At 40.2% G+C, this 27,029-nt stretch overlaps 1 protein-coding gene across 3 annotated transcripts in view; it reads right to left on the minus strand.

The window, feature by feature from the left end:
* Positions 1 to 9,106: 9,106 nt before the first annotated feature.
* The window catches only part of ALG5 (ALG5 dolichyl-phosphate beta-glucosyltransferase), a 28,751-nt gene continuing 10,828 nt past the window's right edge, over positions 9,107 to 27,029 (minus strand). The window contains exons 9-11 of one of the 3 annotated variants that reach the window (XR_006165309.1): positions 17,407 to 17,492; positions 16,018 to 16,215; positions 9,107 to 10,345 (exon numbers count right to left, since the gene is read on the minus strand). Coding sequence is in view for 2 of the 3 variants with exons in the window: in XM_042792507.1 (XP_042648441.1) it covers positions 16,103 to 16,215; positions 17,407 to 17,492 (199 nt within the window). In the remaining variant the exon portion in view is untranslated. Of the gene's footprint in view, positions 10,346 to 14,966; positions 16,216 to 17,406; positions 17,493 to 27,029 lie in introns of those variants that run through there. The other 2 variants (XM_042792507.1, XM_042792508.1) reach the window with 2 other exon arrangements.

The following is a 27,029-nucleotide window of genomic DNA, read 5'->3' on the forward strand; positions in this document are numbered from 1 at the left end:
CCACCTTCCAGTCCATATTCCATAAAAATTCCCTCATTCCTTCCACAGGGACATCTGCCCAACTGAGTGTAAAATGAACCTTTTCTGTTGTTGTTTTGTGGCTTGCAAAGTTTAACTTCCCTCCATCACAAGACTTAAAGGCACCATATTCTACAAACTAACACATTTAGATTCAGTGAAACACTATGTTACTGCACACTAATGTAATAATGAGAAATGTAATTAAAGTCACTACTATAATAACATCTTATCGGAATGCACAATGAAGATAAACTTGCTTATTCCAGAGACAGAGGGTTTATTGCATAGGAAGCAGCTTGTCCTGATGGATTCTTTGATCTACAACCGGTATCTTTGTTAACTGGAGGGGTGGGGAAGTGCTTGGTATATATTGCCACATTTTCCTTCGGCTGCCAAAGGAAGAATAATTAAAAATAAGGGGGGCTTCAGGATCAAAGAAATGGAAAAAGTTACGCTGCCTAGTGAACAGGCTGAAGGAAAAAGTTTTTAAAAAGATTTTTGTTAGTAAATATTTAGAAGGCACAGTATGCTGAATAAACAGCTCATTTAGCTACAGACTTCAGCAGAACAATTACTGCATGAAAAAATCAGACGGCTCAAAAATAAAACTAGGTTGGTGGCAAGTATGTAAACTGTGTATAGAAATACCACAACTATGCACAAGGTATCAGGTTTTCTTCATAAAGGGCAAGAAATTACTCTGATTCATCTCTCCATATTTTGTACACAAATGAGACTGGATGGCAACTGAAAGCCTCAGAGACATTTCAGAAGTCAGTCCCTGGGAACGAGGTGAGATAGTTTCAGCATACTGGCCCTTGGCACTGTGTATCTCAAACTGAGACCTTCAGCTACTCCAGTCTCTTCCAAAGGAGGCACTAACAAGCACAGGGAAATAAAGAAGAAAAGGAGTGATTTCTTTTTTTCAGCTTAAGGCTTGCCAAAGCTAGAGGACAGCACTAATAGTTTATCCCAAATACTTAAACGCTCAGTGCATGGGTCCATGTTTGCAGAGTCCAAGTGGAAATGACTCAGCATGCAAAAAAGAAAAAGAGCAGGCTGTCCTGTTGTAATTCACATAACTAGAATATTCTCTCTAAATGCATTACATCTCCCCACACACATCAAAGGCTTGTGTTTCCTCAAACTCACCATTTACATTTAGGGAAGCCAGGGTTCTTAAGCTCTTACAAGAGAGAAAATATGATGTGGTCTGGGCATCTCTGCCTTGGTGTGGATAACAAATCACAACACTGTGTGAAATACCAGGTCCCAGGCAAAGATGCCTTATATTTAATATATGCTGCAGCAGTGCCACAACTCAGTTACCTTTTGCTGTACTAAGGGCTGTATGTCTAATTCAGTTTGTATGTTAGCCTCTATTGACATGTGCCTGAATTAAGGCATCTAGGTCCTTTAGTGATCTAGATGATCAGCAGCCTAGCTGTGTAGGAAAACTGGGTTGTAGGTGTTGAGGAATTGGCACCAAACATTTATGTCCTAGCTGGCATATTTTAAAGGCTTCCTGGGGGTGAGTGATTTTTGGTTTACTTGTTTTTTGAAGGTTTTGTGGGGAAGCCCTGGGAACTGGAGGGCTTCCTAGAAGGTTGGCACTTCTGTTGTGAATGGGTCAAGGACTTGCTGTGTCATTGTTGGTATTCAGATGGGGCTACACTTTTCTCCTGTGGGTTTAGATAAAATTGATGAAGGCTTTCTTTACCAGCATGTGTGAGGTATTTGCTGTCTTGCCTAGCAGCCTCCAGGTGGTGGAGAATGCAGGTTGAGAGGCTGTACTCTAGGGAAATAAAGACTCCGAGATCCTGGTGTGGGAAGAGCAGCAGCTGTGGGTTTTGGTCCAGTAATGAGAGTAACAGTCATTGCAGAGGTCTACTCAAAGCAACGAGGAGCCAGCAGTAATTCTTGTCTGGGTTGCTTGCACTACAGCTAATGGTAGTGGGTTGGGAGCAGCCTTGTGGGGCTTTGCTGGGAAGAGAGACGAATCGGGAAGATGAGGGGCAGGCCCTCGGTGCTTGTTGTACCCTCTTGTATCAGGTCCAGGAGGCCAACTGATGTGAGCAAGGAGAATGATCAAAAGCCTTAGAAGAAATGGTGGGTGCTACTTTCCATGTTATAGCCCAGTTAGCTGGGCTTAAACTGGGTTGGCACCAGGCCAAGGGTGCTAAGAACATGAAAAGAGTGAGGGTAGGGGCCAAGGTGTTGGTGGTGATACACCCCCAGCTCTAGAGGTCAGGTCAGATCTTTTCCTTAGCTTAGGGGACTGTGTTGTGGCTGAATATGTGATGGACAGTGTCAGGAGTCTTCTAGTGGGGACAGCCACTTCATGAACCGCAGTCTGTCACCTGGCCCATATTCCCCCTGGCTGAAGCAACTTCAAGTTTCTTTAATGTTATTTGGTACTTTCAGTGGGCCGGTGCCATTTACTGGGGTATTGTACCATGTATCTTGTGAAGACAAGACTTATCACTTACTATAAACTACCGCACAACGGCTCTTCAGGCAATGCAGAAATGACAACACAGGCTGAGCATATTTTGGAAAAATCTCCTTGCTCAGCTTGTTTTCTTTTCCCATGATACTCCCAATCTAGTTTTCTCTAGCAAAAGTAACTGATCATTTTATTGCTTTTAGTCTTACGCTGCAGAACAATGGTTTCTCAATTAATTATGCCATAATGAAGAGCTGGGGAATGGATCTCATTTCCACAACATGGCCGTATAATCCCTTCTCAGTACAGTTTTGATGTCAGTTTTAACACTTGTCCCTGCCTTAGCCCTTCAGTTGAAAGCTGTTGAGCGTAAGAGGAGGTGCTCAGTCACAGCAGGGTGATTCTCACAGTGTAAGGTAGGCAGCTGGGCTCTTCGTAACGGACCAGCCAGGGTGCTCCCGCGGCGGGGTCAGTGCAGTGTGTGTGCCACTCCACGAAGGCAGTGCTGCTATCAGTAGGGACCATCCCACCTTCCCCGGCTGCGCCTTCTTGTCCCTTGCCTTGCACGGGCATTTTTAACTGGGTCTCCAACGTAGGGAGTTTGGTGGTTAAAAGGTCCAGCTGAAGATGAAGCACGCTTCAAATGTGTTAGCATTCAGCTGGACAACATGCTGACGGAGGTGTGGCTGTGCAGTAGTGAAATGAAGGAAGAGATGAGGATGACAGACAAGACGGTCGAGACCACACCTTACAAGCAGCAGCAGGAGAACCTCATGCAGGTTTAGTGACGTGGCTCTCTCTCGATGGTATGGGGGTTCCATATGCCCCTGCATGCCAATTTCTGGTTTTGTTTTTATGGGTGTGGGAGCAAAGCCATTTGGAGTCAGCTGCTAGAAAACACATGATACATTTGAAACGCGTGCTGCAAGAGGTGCTTGACTCAGGGCTTTGCAAGGGACTTGCACCTCTGTAGGAGTGTGAGCAACAGGCCGTCTTCTGAGGAAGGTAGGAAGGAGGGACTGTGTTATCACAGCAACATAATGGTTACAGCAAAATGGAGCAGAGGGGCTCTGGGTCCTCCTTAGCTTAAAGCAATTTAATCCATGGTACCTGCTTTCTGAAATAGCCACTGAGCTATGGAAAGGTTTAGCATGAGGTCACTGAACGCCTGCTGAAATTGGGCTGCTATTCAGCAAAGAGTGCAAGACTCCTGAGGACACAGACTAAATGGAGAGGTACACAGCCTCCTTTTTTAGAGGAATGCGTCTGAGAATGGGAAGTCTTGGTTCTTGTCCATGTGCCGGGAACTGCTTCACAGCACTTGCCTGACAAGCCATTGAATAAAATGCCTCTGCAGCGCTGGAAACAAGACTGAGGACTTCTTTCCCAAGGGGATATTTAAACTTTTCATTGGGAAAGATTTAAACTTTTCATTGGACGTATTTTGTCAGCAATGATTTTATTACACAGTGGCTATTAATCATGTGCCTTACTGTGGCATTCATATTTCAAGTCATTAGCCTTTTATTTTCTGGCAAAAAATGTAGTAGATCTGTAAGAGTGACTGTTCCCTGCTGTTGAGAAAGCCATGGCATCATAAAACTTGAGAAGCCTTGCACTAATGTAATCAATCTACTAAATGACATCTATATTTGAAATACTGTGTGCATGTACAATGCCTTATGATAGAAAACAAAATACTGGTAGCACTACCATGTTGTATCTCTGTTCTGGCATTCGGTGAGTGTCTTGTGTGCAACTTCTATGCTGCAAACCCTTTTTCTACATGAAAGTCTGTTCCCTCTGACCTAGCAGCACTTATCAAACACAAGTTGTGTGTTGCCATATAGCATTCTGAGATCAGGTTTGCATCTTAGCAAAATGACAAATATATATATACATATTTTAATTACATTATCTCTCAGATATGAAAGACAGTGTTTGCCACTGACTTTGCATCTAGTAAATGTTTCCTAGAAGATTTTTTGCCGTGTTAAGCAAATTCCTGGGAAATGTGAGCCAATTTATTTTGAAGTTCTTTATTGTCTTACTGTCTACAAAGGCAACAGCCATCTTAGGTGCATTGCTCACTTTGATCCATCCTCTTTGAGAATGAAGTATTAATCTATACAGGACACAGTCCTATCTAGAAGGACTGTATGGGATTCAACTGTGAGTAAATATAAATGCAGATTAAATTAGGGGCAAAATGTTGACAAGTCTGCAGCAGAAGCATGGAAAGAATGAACCTTTTGCAGAGCTAGGAATGTGAGGTCATTGTAAATTATTATCTAGGCATAGCTGAGACTAGCAACCTACATGCCTGATGACTTTTCCTAATTCTTAAATATCTGATTGAGTGCAGTAGTGGCTTTATGAATGACCACTCTGCAAATGTTTTCCCCAAACATCTTGCCTGATGGAAAAATAAAAGCTCTTGCACATTGCTCAAACTTGTGCAACTATATTATTCATTAGTTTTGCACTTAGTAGCAAAGATGGTATTCTCCCCAAAGTGCATAATAAAAGTTCTTTAAAGCAGGGAATGTAATTGCTTGGTGTTGACTGCACACCTAGAGAGCTATATGCATAATGCTTACATTAATAGAAACATCTTAGGAGGAAATGAGCTAAAACCTCAGGATTTTTAGTGCAGCCTGCAGGCAGGGTAATTGGGGTCCTAACTAATCAACAAAATCACTTCATACCTCCCTGTGAATGTTTGCTGTTCACAGCAAGGAGTTTCTATTCTAATATATTAAAATCTCTTGCCCTACCACTGGAAAATTCAGTAGAGGTTTTTTGAGGGTAAATAAATTATCATGCCCATCTTCCAGATTAGGGCCAGAATGATGTACTGTATAATCTTGGGTAAATCAGAAGTAGCCAGGAATAGAAAGAATGCTTTATTATTTTACAACCCAGAGAAATCAGGACATGTAAAATTAGATTCTCTTAAACATGCAGGTCTGTTCAAGCCACTCCTGAAATTCCTTCATGGTGGGGGAGGGTACACAGAACAAGATCTTGCTACTTTCCCTCGCTACTTTTTCCAAAACTGTTTCAGTATTGGAGGCAGAGCATCCATGGTTTCCAGGAATGGAGTGGGCCTTGCACTGGTTTTTCTTTCCAGTCTTCTCAGTGTAAGATGCGACCACATTCTCCCGCCTTTGAATGATTGTTCAGGTATAATTAATTTATAGGGTCCCTGAGCAGTGACCCTCTATTTGGGATTTTACCATGAGCCTCTTCTATTGTCTGGAGAAGGCAACATCCAGGATATAAAGTCAGCTCTTCCTTGGTTAGCGTGAGGCTTAGGACAGAAATTGCTTAAATCTACTATGTTCTTGTGCAGTTGTTGTGGTTTAGGCCAGGAAGGCAACTGAGCACCATGCAGCTGCCCACTCCTCTTTCCCCATCAGAGATGGGGTGGAGAATATGACCATTAAAGGACTGGGAGGAGTAGCTCACCCATTATGGTCACAGGCAAAAGACAGACTCTTTAGGGGAAGAAAAAAGAAAACATCACTTTAATTCAAATGCTAACAAAGACAAAACTTAACAGACAAGGTAGGGACAGTGAGAAGGGCCACTACATCCAAAAAATACCTTCCCCTCCCTTCTCCCCGGGATCAGCTCTGCTCCCCATCTCTCCCCCTCCTCCCCCAGCAGCGCAGGGGCAGGGGATGGGGGTCACAGCCAGCTCCCCTCTCCTTCCTTCTCGGGAGGTGGACTGAACGCCGCACATTCTTCTCCTGTTCCTCATGGCTCCCCTCTCACTTCAAACAGTCCCCCACGAACCTTCTCTGGTGTGAGTCCTCCCCACGGGCCACAGCTGTCCCAGGCTGCTCCAGCGTGGGTCCCCCTGGCGTGTTCCAGTCCTCCCATTGCTGAACCACAACAGTGGGGGCTGCTTCTCCCCTCAGAGTCCCGGCCTACTTTAAGCGCAGACGCCTGCCCTGGAGCGGCTTTCTCCTCAGGCTTCAGGTCGTCCCTTACTCCACCACGGACCTCCACGGGTGGCAGAGTGGGCAGCCCTGCCATCTCCCCACAGGATACAGGCATCTCTGCTCTGGCACACCTCCCTCACGTCCTTCTCCTTCCTTCTGCTGACCTGGGTGTTTATCCTTCTCCCAACTCCTCCTCACTAGTCCCAAACCTGTCCCAGTTCTCTTATTAAATATGTTATCGCAGAGGCGCAGCTGATGGGCTTAGCCCTGGCCAGGGCCGGGTCTGACTTGGAGCCGGGCGAGTTTTCAAGAAGCTTCTCACAGGGGCCACTGCTGTAGTCCCCTCCCCCACTACCGAAAACCATGCCACAGAAACCCAGCAGAGCAGGCATCCATTCTTTTTTTTTTCTAGCTTTCTAGCAGATACTGGAATGAAATTACTTGCTGTCTCCTTTACGAGAATAATTGGTCTTTCTTGTAGTCCTTTTGCATTACTCCAGCAGAAAACTGTTTATTTTCCTTCTGTTCCTGTTCTTATGAAAGCACTTCATTGAGAAAATCAATTGTCAAGAATAGTAAAATTAAACATAATGTGAAAAAACATTTTTGTGACACCAGAATTTTATCATTCAATTAAAAAGTACAGTAAAGGTTGTTGTAACCTCATCTGTGCTTAAGCTTTCATTATCACAAAACCTTCTACCAGGCAGAGTCTAGCCAGACTTGTAAAACTACCAAAGGAAGAGCTGACACAGTTGATTACCATTTCCAAAACTTATGACTTGGCTTAAAGACTGGAAGATGGCCATGGATATGGTTTTGGTTTTTTGTTTTTTTTGGCAACAGGATACAAAAGTTATCATCAGTTCTGTTGCTGAGACCTTAAATGGCATCAGACCTAGTCAGCCAGAAAGAGTTAGAAATTCCTTGTGGTTTTGACCTAGTTCCTAGTTTGACAGCAGATGATTGAGAGTACGCAGAGAGGTAGTTTATGGCAGCCTGTGCAACTGGGGTTGTAATGTGGCTACAGGATGAAGCCTGTTCTTGACATAATTAGCTAAGCCTTTCTCAACTCTACAAAGATAGGAAGATACAGATTTGTCCCACATGTGGAAGGCTGCTTTCCAGAGACCATGCAAAGTGAATTTGCCAAAACTGTTTGCAGAACTCAATGATTCTTCATCATCCTGTGGTTCAAACAGCTCTTCTGATCTCCAGTCCAAAAGCTGACACTCAATATTTCCCTTTGTTTTGTAACAGGATCTTTATACAGCTTCAGAATAACCCCAGATGAAACATTAGAACATGGCAAAAAACAGATGGGAATTCCAGAGTTAATGTCACCTCATTCTTAAAGTATATTGTATAGATCATGCCAGTGATAAAGGCTTGAATTCAGTGTAGATACTGAAGTTCATTCTGCTAAAACAATAAATTGCTGAAAGTTCAAAGGAGGAAAGGGATCTTGATAGCAGAACATGAAGACTCCAGGAAGGTAGAGCCTGACTGATGCAAAGGCATGGACCTGAGAGGGAGTTAAGGTCATGTAGGTAAGAGTGATCACCTGTGGCTAAGCCATTTTGGGAGGATGTTTATCTGGTCTGCAGCTGTTCCTTAAATATTAAGTATACATGCAGAAAGAGACTGTGAGTATAAGTTATGTATATAATTTGCTGCTTTCATGGGAGTGTTGGGAAGTGTGGTAAAGGTAGACAAAGGTTAACCACCCACAGCCTGTTAGAGGGATTATGACTGAACGCCACTCACTGATGGTAGACAGTGTCCTTAGAAAAGGTACGAGAATTAGGAGGCCTTAATGCAACACCTGGGAGCTGCAGGAAGTCTGAAGAGTACCCCCTGCTAGCACGGCTTTCCTCAAGAGAAGTTGGAAGCACTGCCCCTGGGCCTGTCTACCTCAAACAAATCAGATTATTTCTAGTAAGTGCAGTCATGCATTTACAGTGCCTTGGAGAGCTACTGCTGACCTGGACGCTGATGGGTATCCTGCCTTTGTCAGGTGTGGAGTGCTATTACCAGTGGCTTCCACAATCAGCAAGGATTCACCACCTCCTGCAGCAAGTGAGACAAGGAGAACATTGCTTTAGCAAAAAAAGATATACCCTTTGCACTGATGTGCACATATTAAGGCTCTGTGTGTGTATGTCTGTAGTACAAGAATCTGGCAGATAGACAGACAGCTTGCAGACTGATTCACTGTTACCTGCAAAAGTGTACTGGTATTTGGAAGACTGTGCCCAGAAAGCAGGACTGGAAAAGTTTTGAGTTTGGTTTTTTTTTTTTTTTTTTTTACATCATGAAAATATCTAATTATGCAGTTAGGGCAGTTGAACAGATTGATGAATGGTATAAATGAATTAAAAAACACCCAGGAAAATGGAGGCTAGTTAGCTCTTTTCTGATGGATCTATTAAATGAAATCATATTCTAGCACACCCCTCTCAGCTATGATCTCACAACTATTACTTAAGCGTGGTCATATAAAAATATCATCTCTTTTTCCAGTAAGAAACAAAGGTTTGTCTGTAGTTTCTCCCCTGAGCCTAGATGACCCCTTGGGCTAGTGAGCTCGAGACTCCCTTATGTGCTGTTGGCTAACACAATAGGCACGACATAGTAGCATCCAATTCTTAACCTCTGAATCCCTGTCTCAAAGAGGTAGATAACTTACGGTTCAGCTGGCAGGGTGCAGCCTTCAACAGTACTGGAACACTACTTTAATTCATGCCCCTTGAGCTATAACAGACATGCCACTGCATCCCTAAGAAACATACATGGATCATAAATAAGGTTAGATGTTATTTTAAGTAATAAACACTGAGATACAGAAACTTCATTGCAGCCTTCTGTCTTTGCCTGTCTCTTCATTTCGACTATTTTTAGTTTGCAGTCAGCATTTGACTGTGAACTCAAGGAACACTTGTACAATAGGTACATAAATAATTATGGATAGGTCTCCAGAGCCTTCAATGTTAGCAGAGGATTCAAGTTAAATACTGGCTGAGACTATTCAATGGCTGGGAGATGTTGCTGTGCTTACATATAATAATACAATTTCATTTCCCATGGTGAAAAACTACCCTGGACTCTTCTGCATTGGTGGTGGTGGAAGGGTCTGCACAGAGGCTCTGAGACTTGTAAACTGATGTGTTACTGAACACAATTCTGCAGAATGAACTGGAGCTGTCGTCTGTGTCTGGCTGCTGCTACTTCATAGTAGTGATCTCCGAGTACTTTTGTATAGATTGAGACTGATGAAAGCTGTGTTATTACTCATTGAAGAGTTACCCTGCTTTGGGATAATGCTGCAGTGTCACTGAAAACAGTTAGGAATACTAACTTAACTCCTAGAGTTGTCACAGAAAACACACTGCTCATCGGCAGGACACACCTGAGGGTAGAAAGAGAGAATCTTCACTGTTTTTTTCTAATTCATATGTGAAAAATGGCTTGTAAGTATAAAAGCTAAGTGTGTATCAGGGGATTTTGCATTGCTATTGCTTCAGCTTGTGATAAGAAATGGTAACAGTGAAGAAAACTTGTGTAAACTACTGAACCTTTTTCAGTAGCTTGTTTTTTTGCCAGTGTTTTTCAAAGAGAACTCTAATGTTACGTAGCCTATTGAAAAAGTCTCTTATGAAGTGTTAGTAAAGTGTTGCAGAAAAAGAAGTTTTTTATGGAGAGATATAAATTTTTTTTTTTTTTAAATTTAAATCTGTATTTTTGAAAGCACTAACTATGCAGGCATTGGTGTTGGTAAGCATTGCAGGATTGCCGTGTAGATCTTCTCTATTTGTTTTTATTTCCTTTTCAAAGCCTGTGAGATTACTTTGTTTTGATGTGTATTTAGAGGGCTGGATCATGCAGGACAGTGAGCAATCTAGAAGACTTGCATCTCCACGGGTTACACCTGCAAATGCAAGGGTAGGAGGAAACAGTAAAGGTTAAGATTCCACTGAAATACAAGCGAGACCTTTTTTATCATTGCAAGTCTGTAAGAGAAGAGTGAGGACAAGTTAGACAGAGCACTGGTTTGAATGACAGCCTTTGTGATCAGGGAAGTTGTCTACACATGCTCAGAGCAACTTGGTTCTCTATACAGCCTCTGCAATTAAACAGGACTGCTTCAAAGGTGAATCAATCAGCCTTTCTCCTAGTAGCAACATCTGGGAAGTGTTCCACCCAAGCCTCCCATTCCACGTTGTGGCGCTCCATAAAATCAAGTGGGGGGCTCTGGAATACATCAAGGGATGGAGCCAGGACTTTCTTGCTGGAGCTCTGTAACTAAAGGTCTCATTTTGAGAGGGCAACAAGACCTCGGATCTTGTCTAGGCCTAAGAAAGGAGGAATTCAAATTCACATTCCCTACCTTAGAAAAGTGTCCTAGCCTCCAGGTGACAAGTCATTCTTTAAGCTTGTGGTGAGTTCACAGCTGTCAAAAGGGGAAGTCCTCCTGCTGCTGCTGCACCCTGTGCCTGTTGGGCCACTCAGCGAGTCATTTTAAATCATTGAAATAGCAGAAAATTACCTCAGAAGAAAAGAAAGGAAAAAAAAAAAACCAAACAAATGGAAGATGGCATCCTGCCATTCTAGTTAGCTGAACTGGCTTGAGGGAGACTCCAAGCAGCCCCAGAACAGGGACAGAAGGAGCAGAAACACTCCTCTTTATGGCTTTCTGCAACTAAACCAGCACAGTTGCTTCTGAAATGGTACCTAGGAGAATCTTCCACTGATTCTGGGATCGTGGTGCAACAGCTGTGTCAGGCCAGAAGGAGCACGGAGGGCAGTGCTCTCAAGAAATCTATCACCTGTTATCCTAAGTATGAACTGGAAATAAGCAGACAGTAAATACCCTAAAGAGAAGGGCTGGAACCCAAGTCTTCCTCACCCTTGGGTAAGTTCCATGGCAAATGAGGTGAAGTTACGTTTCACTATTGGTCTTTATGCACATCAGTGCACAGTGGAACAGCTTAAATACAACACAAAGAGAACAACCCGTGGAACATATGGGTTTGATCTCCCTCCAGTGTGAGAATCTACTCTTGGTCTCCCGTTTCTTAGATATGAATTGGTAGACTAGTAAGGGAAAGCTCAGACCTGTTTTCTGAAAGGCTTCTACTCCTTCCTACCCAAGGAAAAGGGTTCTGGGCTGTGCAATGAGCAGACAAGGGATCTCCCCACATGCTGAACAGGCTGATATTAGACAACTTTGACTCAAGCCAGCAGGTTGGCCTAGGACATGTAGTATTTCATGCAGGTAAAAGGTGCCTCATTCAGGATTCTGGATTCCAATAACCTTAAATGTAGGCACCTGGGAACCTGATGCTTAACTTCTGAAGTCACATATTGGCTCTGGTCCAAAACCTCTGTCACATGACGTGATCTTAATGGGAAAATCAAGATACGTGATTACAAACTTCCTATTTGTTCAGATAGCTACACAGGAAAATAATGGTAATAAATTAAATAAACTTGGAAATAAACGAAACTGAGTAAGTATCTACAAATTTATGGATTTAACAAAACCAGCTAACTCTTCCTTTTAAGGTAATAGGTTGGGGAAGATCAGAATGTGAATGACTTAGGATATGTATTTCATACAAAAACAGGGCATCTCTGATTTCTGTTAGATGTGTTCTTTTAAAGGATCTGATTTCTGGCAATTCTAAATGAGTTATGTTTCTCATCACTCTGCCTCTGACATTTCTATAAAACTCTTAGATTAGTGTAAAATATTTTGGTGTCAGAAACTGCTGCTTATGTAATTAATACTGTCATTTGAGGTCTCTGCCATGTGGTCATCTCTTATTTAAATAATTCATAGCCATTGCATAGCTGCTTTTCAAAATATCTGATCATCCTTCACATTTTCTTACTAGCTTTCGGTGCATACTTGTTATTGTGCTTCCTTTTTCTCTGTATTCACTAAATATTTGGATTGAGTTAATGTTGACCTACATGTTGATAGAGGGCTTAAGACAAAACTGGGACCTCTGACCCAAAACTAAAATTTGTCAGTGTTCAGAAACCTCACTCTGCTGCGGCCTGACCTGAAGACATGTAAAAACCATGGACTTTAAAATCTTTTGAAATTTCTCAGGTGTACTAAATTTCACTAGGGACAGGCTCTTACGCACTTTAGTTTTGACAGTGAAAAGCCACATTTTGCTAATCTTTTATTTGCTTCTTGTTGGGATCCACAGAACAGGTGCACCTTTGCTTCAAGAGTGTGATGTTTACATGTACCTGCTCAGCACACGTTTACAGGAATGCTGATAACTGACTGTTAGCAAAAACCTAAAACCAAGCACAAGTCTCAACTTCTGTTAGAGCACGTGCCTGGTGGAGTTCTGGTCTCCTGTGACAGCCTGTGTGTCCTGTATTTTATAGTATGCACATAGGAGTTGATTATGCTACCCAGAAAACTTCTGATCACCACATGAGTAACAGAAGGCAAAGCCAACCATCCTGATCAGCTCAGGTAAGTCTCCTCTGCTGCTTCTGCTTCAGAGAAAGTTTGAAGGAGTTCATTCAACAAGTGCAGGTAACTGTTCCAGACTTGAGGTCGGAAAGATGTGGGCTTGAACAATAGGGGAACTGAATCTTTACCTCTAACCCCCTCTTTGAATGTGTTGATGATTTGGGCAAGAGGCAAAAGCACCAGATGTCTGCCTTATTTTAACTTTATCCGATAAAGGAGAATATACCGCTTCTCTTTATCCTTTGTCTCATCTATACTCTATCCAAACTTCCATGTTCTAAACAGAAGGCAAATCAGTCCAGTTGCCTTTGCCATACAACTTCCCAATTCCTTAAGTCTCGTGCACTAGAAGTATGTCTTTTAGGAAAAGTAGTCCTTAATAAGCAAGTATGGCCTCTCACAGCATATACACACAATGTGAGAATGAGTCAGAAAGGCTACTTTTGTTTCTTATGTTCTTCATACCTGGCTTTCTAACTCTGAAAAGTTAACTTTCACTGACACATGGTTTGTATCATCTCCCATATCTATCTGAAAGATTTCATTGCTCCTTCATGCAGTTCAGCACTGGAGCCTGTAGATCTACTGCAGATTTCAGTGACCAGAGCTGGAAGAATAACTGATACCCGCAGCCAGTTACTCTCATTATGAACCGGCACAGGAAGAAGATGAGATATGATTTGCCAAAGGATTCTGTAGAGGTTAAATAACGGCTGCGAAACACTGAAAAGGGATCCTGGGTTCCAGCCCAGACTGAATATCACTCTGCGTCTAAAACAGTCCCAACCTGTTTTAGACAATTTCTGTTCTAACCCTATTCTTGTGGAGGACTTGGCTTAGTAAGGCCCTCCGGCTTCCCCTTCTCCCAGCAGCAACGTCTCCTTTTTTCCATCCTTAACTGATCTGTCTCCTTCCCCATTGCCTTGTTTCAGTCTCTTTACTGAGTCCATTGCTGTTCCACCCCCATTCCTCATGCAGTCTCAGTACTTCCCATCTTCCACTTCACTCTCTGGCTTTCAATCTCAGCCCTGGAGCAGTCTCCTTTTCTGCTTCTCCCCATTCTCATTCTGTCCCAGTTTACTCCTTTTTTTTTTTTTTTTTTCCATCCCAGTTCAGCTTTTCTCTCCAACGCAACAGAATGTGTTAGGCTACACCTACACAAGTAAACTACACTGTGCCAGGTATCCCACAGCTGTCTATCCCTGCTCTCAAAATATTTTCGGGCACAGTGTGGCAGTCAGTGCAGGTCAAGGACTATCTCCAGCAGACCATTCAGATGCAGCAAGCCTGCTTTGAAAGGCAGCTAAAAGGGAGATGTAGGCACATGGATGTGACCAGTGCCATGTCTAATCAACCTCAGACTCTGGACTATGAAGGTGTGCAGGGACCTTTAACCATGGCTCAAATCCACTGAAAGCATAAGAGAATTCCCTGCCACCAAGTTCTAGCATTCAACCCCACAAAGCTCAGAGATGGTAAATCTAGTTTTACTTCTGCATCTTTGAGATGGAAGATATCAAGTATTTTGTTGGACTGACATACACACAGTTGCTAAAGGAGACTGCTCAATAAGGAGAGAGTTACTGAAGAGTTTATCTGCAGAGTTTTGAAAAGACTCTATAGAAAATGCACAATTAAAAAAAATAAATTTAGCATGCTGCTTCAAATCTCTGGCATCCAATTCAAAGCAGAATTTTTTTAAAGCAGATGTCATCAGATGTTTACTTATCAAGCAGAAAATATTGCGTGACCTAAGCCTCATAATTTGAAAAAGGTGAATTATTTTGGTTAAAATTTCAAATAAGCTCAATTTTAAGGTAAGACATGAGGAAAATTTTAGGAATTTGCTTTTGAGAACTGGTTGGCAACTTTAATTATAGGCAGATCTATAATTGTCCAGGTTTGATCGGGGAAATTCACTTTATAGAAACTGAGAAGCTGATATTTTATTTTAGCAATGGCAAGGAGGAGTCATGTGATTGACTGCAGAATCAATAGAGATGTACATGAACTAGGCAAGAGAATAAAGCCTGTGAAATCAAACTGAAGATACTTTTTGAGAATTTATTTCAACACTTCAATGTATAGAAAACTGAGGTAACCCTAACAGGAACAAACCCCAACTTATATCGCAGAAGGAGTAAGAAAAATCACCAGTGAAATCATATGTGAAAATACAGCCATATACCATTCATTCTTTAAGTCTGTTCAAATTTGTACATGATTCCGAAAGACAGATTGGCGTAGTTTGTTGGCAATCCACAACTGTTTTGAAAACATTACAGGAACTTGTGTACTGTTAACAGAGTATGACATTACTAAGAAAGACTCCAGGCCCCTCCCTCCCTCTCTGATCTCATCTGAAGTTTGACAACATCAGATTGGCATTGCTAATGCACAGGCCCCCAGTGTACTTTGGTCTCATTTTTGTATTCTCTGAATTAGCTTTCCGTACTTTTTTCACTACAGATTTGTAGATGCCAAGGACACCTAGCCTTGAGCATGCAGTATTAATTAGTACATATGAACAAAACATAAAGTACAACATTTAAAAATTAAATGTGCTTTCTCTTGGACCTTCTATAGTCTGGAGACGACATGCAGTTTGATCTCAAACAATTTCAGCTTCAGACAAAAACATCTGGAATGTCAAGAGATTACTGAAATTTCTTAGAACAGCCTTATGAATATTGCTGTTATAACTCAGTAAAATCTACTAATGTTTCCCATAACATTGAATATGCACCAGTATGAACCATGACTGATAATTCTAAGTTGCAATGTGGCCATATATTTCCAGATATTACAGAAGCAAACGGTTGTGGTCATTTACAACAGTATTGCACAATGTAGAATAGAGTGCCTCTTTTTAATATGTGTAAGGAAATTCCAAATGTATGATGAGACAAAAGCAGATATATTTATTTGAGTGAATGTTAGAGCTACTATTTAATAAAATAAAAACCTGATTACCAGATAAGAAAATCTTTCCGGAAATGCTTTCTCTTTTCAAAACATTGTACAAATTCCCTGCTGACAATCTTATAAAACACATACATGCTGCAAAAATGAAACATACAACAGGAGCAATGAAGAGTTACCTCAGCTTTCATCACCACTTCACTTGATTGAAGCTGTTCTCATGTTCCATTAAGTATAATAATATATTTGGAAAATGTAAATAACCTAATTACATTTTCTTGTTTCAAGCTGCCAGGCACCAGTCATATATCGCAGTCGTATAAAAAGAAGATCCCTGCCCATCTGCAGCCAGCTCCAAAAGGGAACTAATTTAGAACCTGTGATCAGTGAAGAGGAAAATCAGAAGGATGCTGTTAGAAAAAATGAGCATTGGCAAGACACACATTTAAGTAGTCATGAACCTTTGCATTCTCAGCACATTCAGCCCCACAACCTATACCTTAACGTTAATAAAGATTTATACTGTGAAAGTTGTTGCTTTGTAGGAATTACATTATACCATAGGTGGGAGATTCTAGTTTGCAAGCAGCACAGTAATTCCAGGTATAACAAAAAATGCATGTTCTCCTATGCAACAAGGCTTTGTCTAAGTAAGTAGGAACCTGAACGCCAATAACAATGCAAATGATTTCTCAGCATCTTTGGAGAAGAGGATCACCACACTGTCTTACAGCAGTAATATGAATGTGCCAATTTTAAGGCAAGATAAAGAACCCATACTATGAAACGAAGCCCTCTTCCATCTCTGCTAACATTTCGGTTAGGTGCAATATACATGCGGAACTGAACTGAAAGAAAAACATTTATTTTCTAGTAAAGCTGGCTTAGAACATTCTCAATTTGCACCCTTCATCACCATTGCAGTTCACTATATTTCCTGTTGTTCGGGGGTTGTGTTGAGGAAAAGAGATTCAGATTAAAAAAAGAAAAAAACATGAAAAGGTAAAAAAGAAGGAACTGCATTTGATGGGAGGGAGGAAGTAAGCAGAAGCAAACAGTATCTTTTAAGCTGGCTGTACTATGAAGAAATACGTATAGAGCTATACTTTCCAGTAACCCAATAATAGAGACCTCCCTACAGGTCTGAAAGAACATCACACCTTAAGAAGAGAGGGTGCCCTAGAGGAGACCTTAATAGGTGGGCTGTGAAACGGTGTTGAATCAATAAACAATGATGTCCAGACTTCCTGCACGGTGTTTTATGATTACAATGTTTTCATTAAGACATCACAGCTAGAGGACATGCCAAAGCAGTGCTGTGTCCTAGCAGTGTAACTACCTACTTCTGTCTCCAGTGGGAATGCAGAGCTTCTCTCCATTGCTACCTCTTCACCTACCCTTCCTGCACCGTGCCATGGCAGAAGACTGGCAAGGACACGAACTTCAAAACTTATATGGAAAGAAGGCTGTGTGTTCTCAAAACTAGGTAAAATATGGGAAGACCCTCAGATATTTTATTCTGGATTGACATGTAAGGAATCTTACAAGAATACGAACAATTTCCCTACCTTCAATTTCAGTCCAGTTGACAGCAACTTCTGCTATAGGTATTCTCAAGCGCTGAGCTATATAAAGAAGTTCCACATCAAACGCCCTGAAGAAGAACAGGAAATAGCAAATAACAGTCACACTTATTTCCAGAAGAGAGATGGTGGCACTGTTAATTAAATCCCTAACCTGATTTAAGGAGGTTGGTGTTCAGTTATGAAGTTGATACCAATGCTCTGCAGGTCAGATGCACATGAAAGGGAAATTAATTTTCCTGATCGAACAGCTCAGAACACAGCCAATGTACAGACAACTGTACTTCACTGTGTCCTGGTTTTGAAGGTATAGGTCACGCTTTGTTCAGACCACTGCTCACTTTTCATTCTGCCGCAATCATGATTTAAACATTTCTAAAGACCAAGCAGTCAAACGTGCAGTGTCCATCTACATTTCCAGTAGTTTCATCAAAGGGGACAACTACCTGCTGTGGCTTTACGCTGATCTGATGGTCTCTCCTCGTACTTTCTAAGTCGAGAGTAAAGGCAGCAGCACAGAAGTGAGAAATGATTTATGTTACTGTGCGTAACAGAACCTGGACAACAGTTGTACTTTACCCAGTGACCATTAATGTACAACACAAAACCCCTGTCTTTTTTTTTTGCTGGCACAATTGTTTGCAGGTTGTGCAGCAAAATGAATTGGGGAAGTGATCCTACTCTAAATCAGCTGCCCCTCCTTGACCAGTTTGTCCAAAATACATTTTAATCTTCTCAGTTTTATGCATAGGGAATGGTTTGTATGTTTTACTCTTTCAACTGCATGCTCAAGTGGGACTTCTGGATCTGAGACACTGAGGCTTTTGATATCAGAAAAGTGTTTTGGCAGCTACAGGTTGTAATATTCATGTAGAAATCAGCATATGAAACTACCAGTAGCTACTATTGACAAGGGTGAATACACATCACAATTACGAAGATTCTGGTGATTCTGGTTAAATATCTGAGATTTATTTATTCCTGGGTCTTTTTTTTCCCCCTCTAGTCTTCAAACACTAGTAGAGGTGTTCTTGTTCCTTAAATGAGTTCTAGTAACTGGAATTTAAGTTAAACAGCCCTCTGACTTTCCTCCTCTTCCCTCCCCAATAAAAAGCTTTTAAAAAACACTAGTCTGTATTGGAAAAAAACTGTCAATGGCCATCCACATCTGATTTCTACTGGATTCAATACATAATCAAACACAGAGGTTTTTTCGTAGGCAACTAAGACTTGAAGACTGGAAAAGTTTCAGCCATGCTGTTGATAAGGCTTCCAGTTTTAAGTCAGTGTAACAGATGTTCCAAACCAGCTTACACAGGTCTTGAAAATGTGGCTGCAAAGCAGTCAAGTATAATTCAACATTAGTTGAATAAACTGGTCCACATTTTCTCTTGATAACTTCTTAAGTTTAGAATCTCCTTAAATTCTCATTGCTAAGTCCTGGACAATTTTCTTTTGAAATTGAACAAAAAAAAAATCTTCTGACATGGGACAAAATTTATGCAATAAAAAATAAAATTATTTATTCATGCTTCGAGGGTTGCTAGGGTTCAAGTCATTGGTTATCCCATTTAACACTGGAGAAAGGGTAGAAAGGGACAGACAGGTGATCAAGAGCAGACAAAAAGACATACTTTAGCAGGTTGCTAGTCAAGTTAAGATGTTATTTCCTTCTACTTCAATGTACTCTCTCCTTCTAAGCAGTGCAGTGCATTTCTGCAAAACTATTAACCAATGCAACAGCAGAAGTCCACTTTGAAATGCGCACTTAGGTATGACACATAGACGAAGGTTCCCACTGAAGTACAGACCACGGGGTGGCTGGTGCAATCACTACCAAACATGCAGCAACCTGAACTCACGCTGTTACGTGTAAGTTACAGGAGAGCTACTGACACCACTGGACAGCATCAAAGCGTGCCAAGGCAGCACAAACAGAGGTTAGCCACAGAGGCTACAGTTATTGTGTATGGATAGTTTAGAACCACTTTGTAAATCTGGTTTTGAGTAGGACACAGGCCTTTTAACTGTCACAAAAAAAAGTTACAGGAATAAAAGTTTTGTTTTTGTTTGGTTTGTTTTTTTTTGTTTTTTACCTCAGTAAACTGAATCTGCTCCAAGCGGCCTTGCCATTTCACTGTTTTCTTTCAATGAGGGTTGAATATTATTTCATTAATTATGCCATGGTCTAACCTACTGAAGTTGTATTATTTATTTTCTTTGCTGACATTTTACATTTGTAAGCCCAAACCCCCATGTATTCACCTTTGAATGTTTATGAGTCGTGTATTAAGACTAATTTTGTAATACTTACTACTTAACTGACTAAAAATCTTAAGAGACACAGAATAATTGTCTGATGAATTATACTATATGAGCTGCTCTAAAACTATTACTACATACAGTATTACTGCAACAATTGCTATGGACAACTGAGTACTGGGATGTCAGCATATACATCACAGTACAACAACATTAAATAGTTTGGTGAACTACAACACTCAAAGTAAAAGATTAAAAGCACACAAATTAATCAGGTTGAACACGAATATTGTTATATATGGTCGTTATTTGTGTAACAGTGAACATGTCCTGAAATTAAAAAAAAACATTCAAAGCTGAAAGGAGTATGACTTCCTTCGTATACTGATGGGATACCTTTTTTCTTCCCCTGTTCCCCATCACCTTTCAGTACACCTCATACACATACTAGAATAGTTAATTGGTGAATATAGATCCCACTGTATTCAATATGCTGAGAGTATTACACCCATACTGCAGATCACAAGATCCAGATGGCACAGAAGAACCATACAGAAGCTTCCAGGGTCAGGATTTAAGCGTGGGTATGTTAGCTGGAGCCTACCCTAGAGGAGAGCAAAGCAACACCAGTGGATGAGTTAGTAAGTGCACTACATGTGCTTTGACACAAAGCTATTTGTGACTAGTTAACATCTGACAGAATCACTGCTAGAAATAGCAGGGAATCGTTCACACTATGTACTTCACCAGATCCTGCTGCAGAGGGTCAAAGTAGGTGCCTCTGGGGAGGGGGAACACAGTGCAGAATACCTAAGTTTGGCTCCAGCCTGAAAGAATTCAGACTCTGATCTATGTACCCAAAGTTAGACACCCCAAAATACATGGTGGGAACAACTCCCCCATCTATTTCCAATAGTGGCTCCATTATGTGTTAGTTAACGCAAACACGAAGTGTAAAATACAGGAAGAGAAAAAATTCTCCATATGGCTGTGTTTATGCTAAGGAGTACTTTTGGTTAAGTTACAATTTAAGACAATGCTGGTTAAAATTCAGTCGAACACCAAGTTTGTGGGTGTTTAATTGAATTCAACCCTTCTAAACCAAACCCTTAAAATGTTTGAGCTTGTGAATTATCTACCCTGCAAAACTATTCTGTAATTTAAAATTGCACTAGGACTCTTCTTGCTGGTCCAGTATTAAATGTTTCAAATATCAAAATTAGGCCTTCAGTTACATTGTTTCCACTGGAATTTAGGACTTTTCTATACCCAAAATACGTTGTTCCAGCAAACTATTAATGGGCAGAGAAAACTTTCAATGGCCAAAGGGGCCTAAAAATGAAATAGGATGTCAAGAGGGTTAGACTGCCAGTACTGCTCTAGCTGTATCAGGGCTTTTGCAAGTCCACATATGTCTGCCAGGAGCAGGATTTTTTACAAGACAAACCAGACATAGTTATAACAACAAAATATTTTTGCGTTGATTAGACATTCATAGACAATTCTACTTGTTGTGCACAAAACCAGGAAAAAACAATTAATTCCACTGCTCATGTTGGTCTACAATGCTAAAGGAGTGGAAAAAAACAGTCTCTGTAGCAATATGAATGCTTTTTTTTTTTTCCCTGCAATTTTTATATAGAGATTACTGACAAACTGGAGAAACAAACAATTTTTTATATTGAGCTTTCGAGTTTTAAAAGTGAAACAGCATGGCTTGTGCAGTGCACAAGGCAATTTTTATAGACAAAAGTAATAGCAACAATTAGATCTAATCAGTGATCTGCTGAGTTGCGTAATATCATTATAATCTGCCACTTGACAAAAGTCTGTCAATCAAACCAGGACTAGAATTATATTTTGAATCTCCCCTCATTTTATAAATAATCCAGGTAGGACAGTAATCACTTCTATGCCTAGTTCTCCTAGGTAAGGAAAGACATCTTCTAGCTGGAAGAAAATGTATGAATTTTTTTTTTTTGTCGTTAGAAGAAACCAGTGACCAAATTTAGGATAGGAAAATTCTGCCAGTGAAACCGCTTAATTTTCCAGTTTTCCTCCTGTGCACTAAAATGTAACATAAACAGTTACATTTTTCAGGTCAAGACTGTAGATGCAGAACCAGAGCGTCTTTTGGAGTCTGAAAGTGAGTAATTCCAACTGTGTCTATTATGTTTATAAAATATCCTTTTTAATTTTAATTTAAAAAATGTGCTCCATCCATTTCTGAAAAATAGATCAGTGGTATAATCAGATTCAGAACCTAAAACACAAAGTATATGCTCTCTGTTCAAAAGGTTGCTCTTATTTCAAACTAATGTAAAAATTTTGCTATTTAGAAAGTAAATATCAAGAACGCTTGGTTTGTGTTTGTATATACACAGCTAGCTCTCCAAAGGACTGTTAAACAAAAAAGCCTATGAGAACACTCACAAAAAAACCCCTAGTTTAGGATGTAAGCGTGATTTCTTAGTATCAAATATATAAACAGTTTCCAGTATCTATTAATTTTTAAAAGCTTTCTAAACTTTAGGGTTAGATTAACAAAATATTCTAGGAAATATCTTGGTTTCTCTTCAAAGTGTTACATGATCTTTGTCACCATCACGATAAAACGCTGTTTTTTCTTGTATGTTTCAGTTTGTTTTTAAGATTTCTTAAATATAAGCATCTATAAATCAAATTCAGCACAGCAAGAAGAAAACTGTGGTTTTTTAGCATTAAAGAGGTGATATTCAATGTCAACCGGAATAGAAAGGGCATGAAGAAAGGAGAAAGAAGTGAGGATCTAAGCAATCAGTTTTTCATTCAATGCAGCTGATACTGGGTTATTTCCTTCTGATTAAACTAATATTGAAACTGTAAAAGATGCACATAAGATCATATAAAGGAAGGTCTTGATGTAGTCCCCTTCTTTTTCATGTGAAAGGTGCATATGGAAACACAACAGTCCATTTTATTGGTGGTTCTGGTAAAACACTGAAAAAAACATACGCGTTTATTTCTGGTGTCTCTATTTAAGTAAGAAACTTAGAAATCTTTCAGCCTGTCCAACCTAGCAGCAGGACACCTATGTTGTTTACACTGACATATCTATTACCAGAGTGTAGCATGGTCAGCTTCCAAGGAAGAGCCTGTGCTCCTAATACTTGCTCTGTGAGTGAGGGATGTTATAAGCCTACTGTGAGACACGGAAATAAAACCTGCGTTATTTCCTGAACAGCTATCACTCTGCCTTTTGGAGAAGCACTGACGGTATTCAGCGCTTCGGGGCAGTCTCCTACCGCCCAGCGCTAGTTCAGCACTGGTGCTCTCTTCTGTGCAAAGCCACTATTAGATTTCTTTATCTGAAGGGAAGAATTCTTGGGGCTTTTTGTCTACAGAAACAACGGGTGCTGCCTATACAGCCTCGAAAGCGAGCCGCCTTTCATACAGAATTGCTTCAGTAGTTTTTCTTCTAACCCGCTCTTTTCATGATTTACTGAATAGTTTACACTTTGATGCAGTTCAGGCACCAGCAACCTATGTTTTTTTCTCACATACTTGTACACTGTGAGTTGAATTCACCCTGCTGAACTTCAGTCATCTACAGTAGAGAGAGCCCCTTCTGTACCAATTGTCCAGAGGCCCTTCATAGTCGAGGACAGGAAACACGTATTTGTCAGCTGTGCTTCATCTGGCATATTTTAGAGGCCTGTATTAGGATGAAATTAATTATATCCTAAATTTGCTCCTTCTTTTATTGCCTAAGAAGGAAGGCTAGATGACAAGTGGATGCACTCTAGATGCGATGAAGCAAATCCTGTCCATTGTTTGTGCGTATTTATATTCTAACTGAGCACTAGGCTGAACAGTTCAGGGCAGAAATTATTAGACAGATGATTTTATAGTAATTTTATACTAACATCATGAGTAAATATGTTATGTATTAATGTTCAGTCTAAGTATTTATTATGTCCTCACATAAGAATTCACTTAATACTGTAGGACCTCAAAAAAATTTGAGCCTGGCAAAACATGAGCAGACAAGACACGAGGCTTCTGCAGAAACTGAATCATGTTCATTCTCTTCAACAGCTCACCACATGCTCTGGTTCAGCAGTGGGGGAGCCCTCAACAGACTCAGTGACGAGGGTGCTGGCTCCCAGATGGCTTTTATCCTATTAAATGTTGCTTGTTTGTTGAATATTCCCCAGCACGCACCTCCATTATAACCAGAATATCTGAGTACTGACCACACTGAACTAAATTCTTCTTGAAATACCTAACAGAGCTGCACTTCACTAATGGGATTTTAAGATTCAAAAAGAATAAAATAATTTCTTCAGATGTCAAATAGCCTCAGTGCAGTGACGCAGAGATGGTAATAAACCCAGATTTCAGACCCTTTTGTCCAATATCTAGATAGCGGTTTCTCTGCAACCCCCTGTTGATGGTCACAGTATAAATAAGTTGTTCTGTGACCCAGTTAGTTGTTCCAAGTCAGCAGACATATAATACCAACTACTATTTCTTCCTCTTACGTCTTCTTTCTCATGACATGTACAAAATCTCCATGGCACAATGTCTAACTAGTTTTTATTTTCCTTTTCACACACGTGCTATGCAACTGAAAAGTATCAGGGACCAGTTTTGCTTAAAAGAAGCAGCTTCCATTATTGGGCTATTCCAGATTCTTACATTACCACATACAAAGAAATCCAGCGTATGGTTCTACGGGATGATGTCCCTGTATCATTTCCTACTGCAATTATCCCACCACAGACATTTCACTTATGACTACCGTTTCCTTTAACATACTCACTTTCCTCATATGCTTATATCTGCCCACCTCCCAGTTTTCTTTCCAGATCTTATGAACATTAACCGGGAAAGTGACAGCACTCTGTTCTGTGCACTGAAATGTTAGCATGCAATTACACATGCTGAATGGCTACCCACGAAGCTGATGGTAAGCAACTTGAGTCCCTACTGTAGTTTTTTCTTCAGCAATAGTCTGTGTTTCTCTCCTCTACTATGGTTTCAGTTGCCACAAAACTTGCCAAAGCTTTCCATCTTGAGATCTCTACTCTTCTGTCAGATTTCACTGAAATTAGCCAGTAAGTGTGAAAATAAAGGCAGGGAAGTACAGGGACCACCTGAAGGACAGACGAGAATAAAAGCAGACAATGTATTGACTGTTTTGGCAGAAAATTAAACCAAATGAAAAAACTCAATTGTTGTTTTTGGCAAATTTGTGACTTGGAAGTATCTGAAGAGCTGTTTATTGGAAGAATTTGAGTTATTCTTTTCGTGAATAAGAAAACAAAGATTCTTCATCATTAACCAGTAAATTTCACACAAATAGGAAAATGCTTAGGGGATTAGTTTATGGAGTACTGTAAAGAAAAGAGCAAGAATAGAAGACTAATTTTATAGCAGCACATATAAGCACACTGAATTAACACACCAAGACCTGAAGATCCAGTGTGTTCCACACCAGCAATATAATTGCTACAAAATAAGTTAGCAATATCCCTTTTTCACTGCCTCTGTTCCTGGATAATGGGGTACAGATGACAATGTAAAGCACAGTTATTTTTACTCTTTCATTCCTTTGTTGCTAAAGAATCTGAGTAGCAGGAGAAAGCTTGTTTTCTTTTTATAAAAAATTGAACACTTTACATAATATATCTGCCCAATAAGTACAATTATATTTAAAATCTTTCATTTACAAGAGAGTAAGATGGAAGATTGTATTTTTACAGATTAAACTGATTCTCCTCATTCATTTATTTCAGTACTTCTTGAAGCTCTTCATTTAGAGAGTAAAGTTAAATAGGATAATTTTGAGATGTGCACTTCTGGACATCTATTTAGAAAATTCCTATATATGAAATTTACAGAACTTTATAGACCAAGTTTGGTGTTGGAGGTAGCAGCAGAAATCACGTTTCTGGTTCAGCTATAGCTTTATTTAGGACAATAAGCAAACTACTCAGCCAGGAAAGAGATTTTGCAGATGCTTACTGCTCACAATTCCAGATTTGTTTGAACAGAAGCTCCGTGTTCTGCATCAGATTTGTGCACCCAAACACTACCTTTGCAACGCCATTCTGGAGGAGCAATATAGCTTAACTACCACTGCCAAAGCTCAGCTTCAAACTGCATGTATTGAAATTGACTGGGACTGTGGGATTACACACATTTTCATAGGAGAACATTGTTCAGTAATTCTGTTCCCTGTCAGCAAGCAGTAGCCCATGAAAGATTTTCTTGGATGAAGACAATAGTTTGAAAAGATTTGATTACACTTAATTAAGCCTGGGGATTGTCACCATCCTTTTCAGCAATAATTGTGGTGCAGGAAGTTTACAGAAATTATGGTATTTATGTGGAAAAAGTGTCTCAGTCCCACAACAGTTATCATGACTGTATCACTCTCCTAAGGGAGCTGTTCTAGCTAAATCATAATTAAAGAGAGCTCTAAAGTAATTCAAAGACTATGCATCATTTTCTACTGTCTTACATCAATGAGATCTATCAGTAGTTCTCTCATTAAACATTCCACCAAGAAAATAAGCTAAGAGTAGGCATTTCCTTTCAATTTTAGCCTTCAACGGTTACAAATATCAGACATGGATTTTAGGTAAAATGTTTTGGTTAAGCAGCACTGAGTTGGAAGGTCATAATGCATAAAAATAGACTGATAAAATTTTTGAACGGTATCATTAACTCTTAACTTTCCTTATCATAGTAAGAGCTTCTCTCCATTTCTTACTCTGCTTGCATGGCTCCTATCTGTAAAAGGAGAGAAGACTCTCAGAAATAAGGAATGCATTACATTATCAGACATGATTTCTTTGGGATTTCTTTTAGAGGTGAAGAGAATTCTTGGAATTTTCTTTTTGTTTGCTCCTTTAATCAATTACTAGTTGCTCTGACAAGGCAAAACCAAAATGTCTTACTTCTCAGTATTACACAACTCCTTCTATATCAAAGTAAAATGGACTTGCAAGGAGTCAAGGAGTCAATTGTTGCCACTCAAAATCTCAGCAACGCAGTCATAAAATCCTTCTTGCAGTTTATGTTGAATGTTCTTTTAAAATTAAAACTTAGTAAGCCCATCCGTCCCCCTTTCCCCTGTTATCACTAACAGAAAGAGTACTCAACCATTTCCTAAAGTATATCATAATAAAATAGAATTCCTAGCAAATACCAAGGTATTTTGGCATAACAAGAAATCTGAATTGCCAACCAAGTAGTGCTATAACTGGTTAAAATGAGCAGCTAGGATTTATACAGACATCACATGCTTCATAGTAGCTGCAATACTGAAATTACTTTTTCAAAACCATGTTCAATTA

The sequence above is a fragment of the Tyto alba genome, unplaced genomic scaffold, assembly GCF_018691265.1.
Source record: "Tyto alba isolate M040663 unplaced genomic scaffold, T.alba_DEE_v4.0 Super-Scaffold_2, whole genome shotgun sequence".
NCBI classification, from domain to species: domain Eukaryota; kingdom Metazoa; phylum Chordata; class Aves; order Strigiformes; family Tytonidae; genus Tyto; species Tyto alba.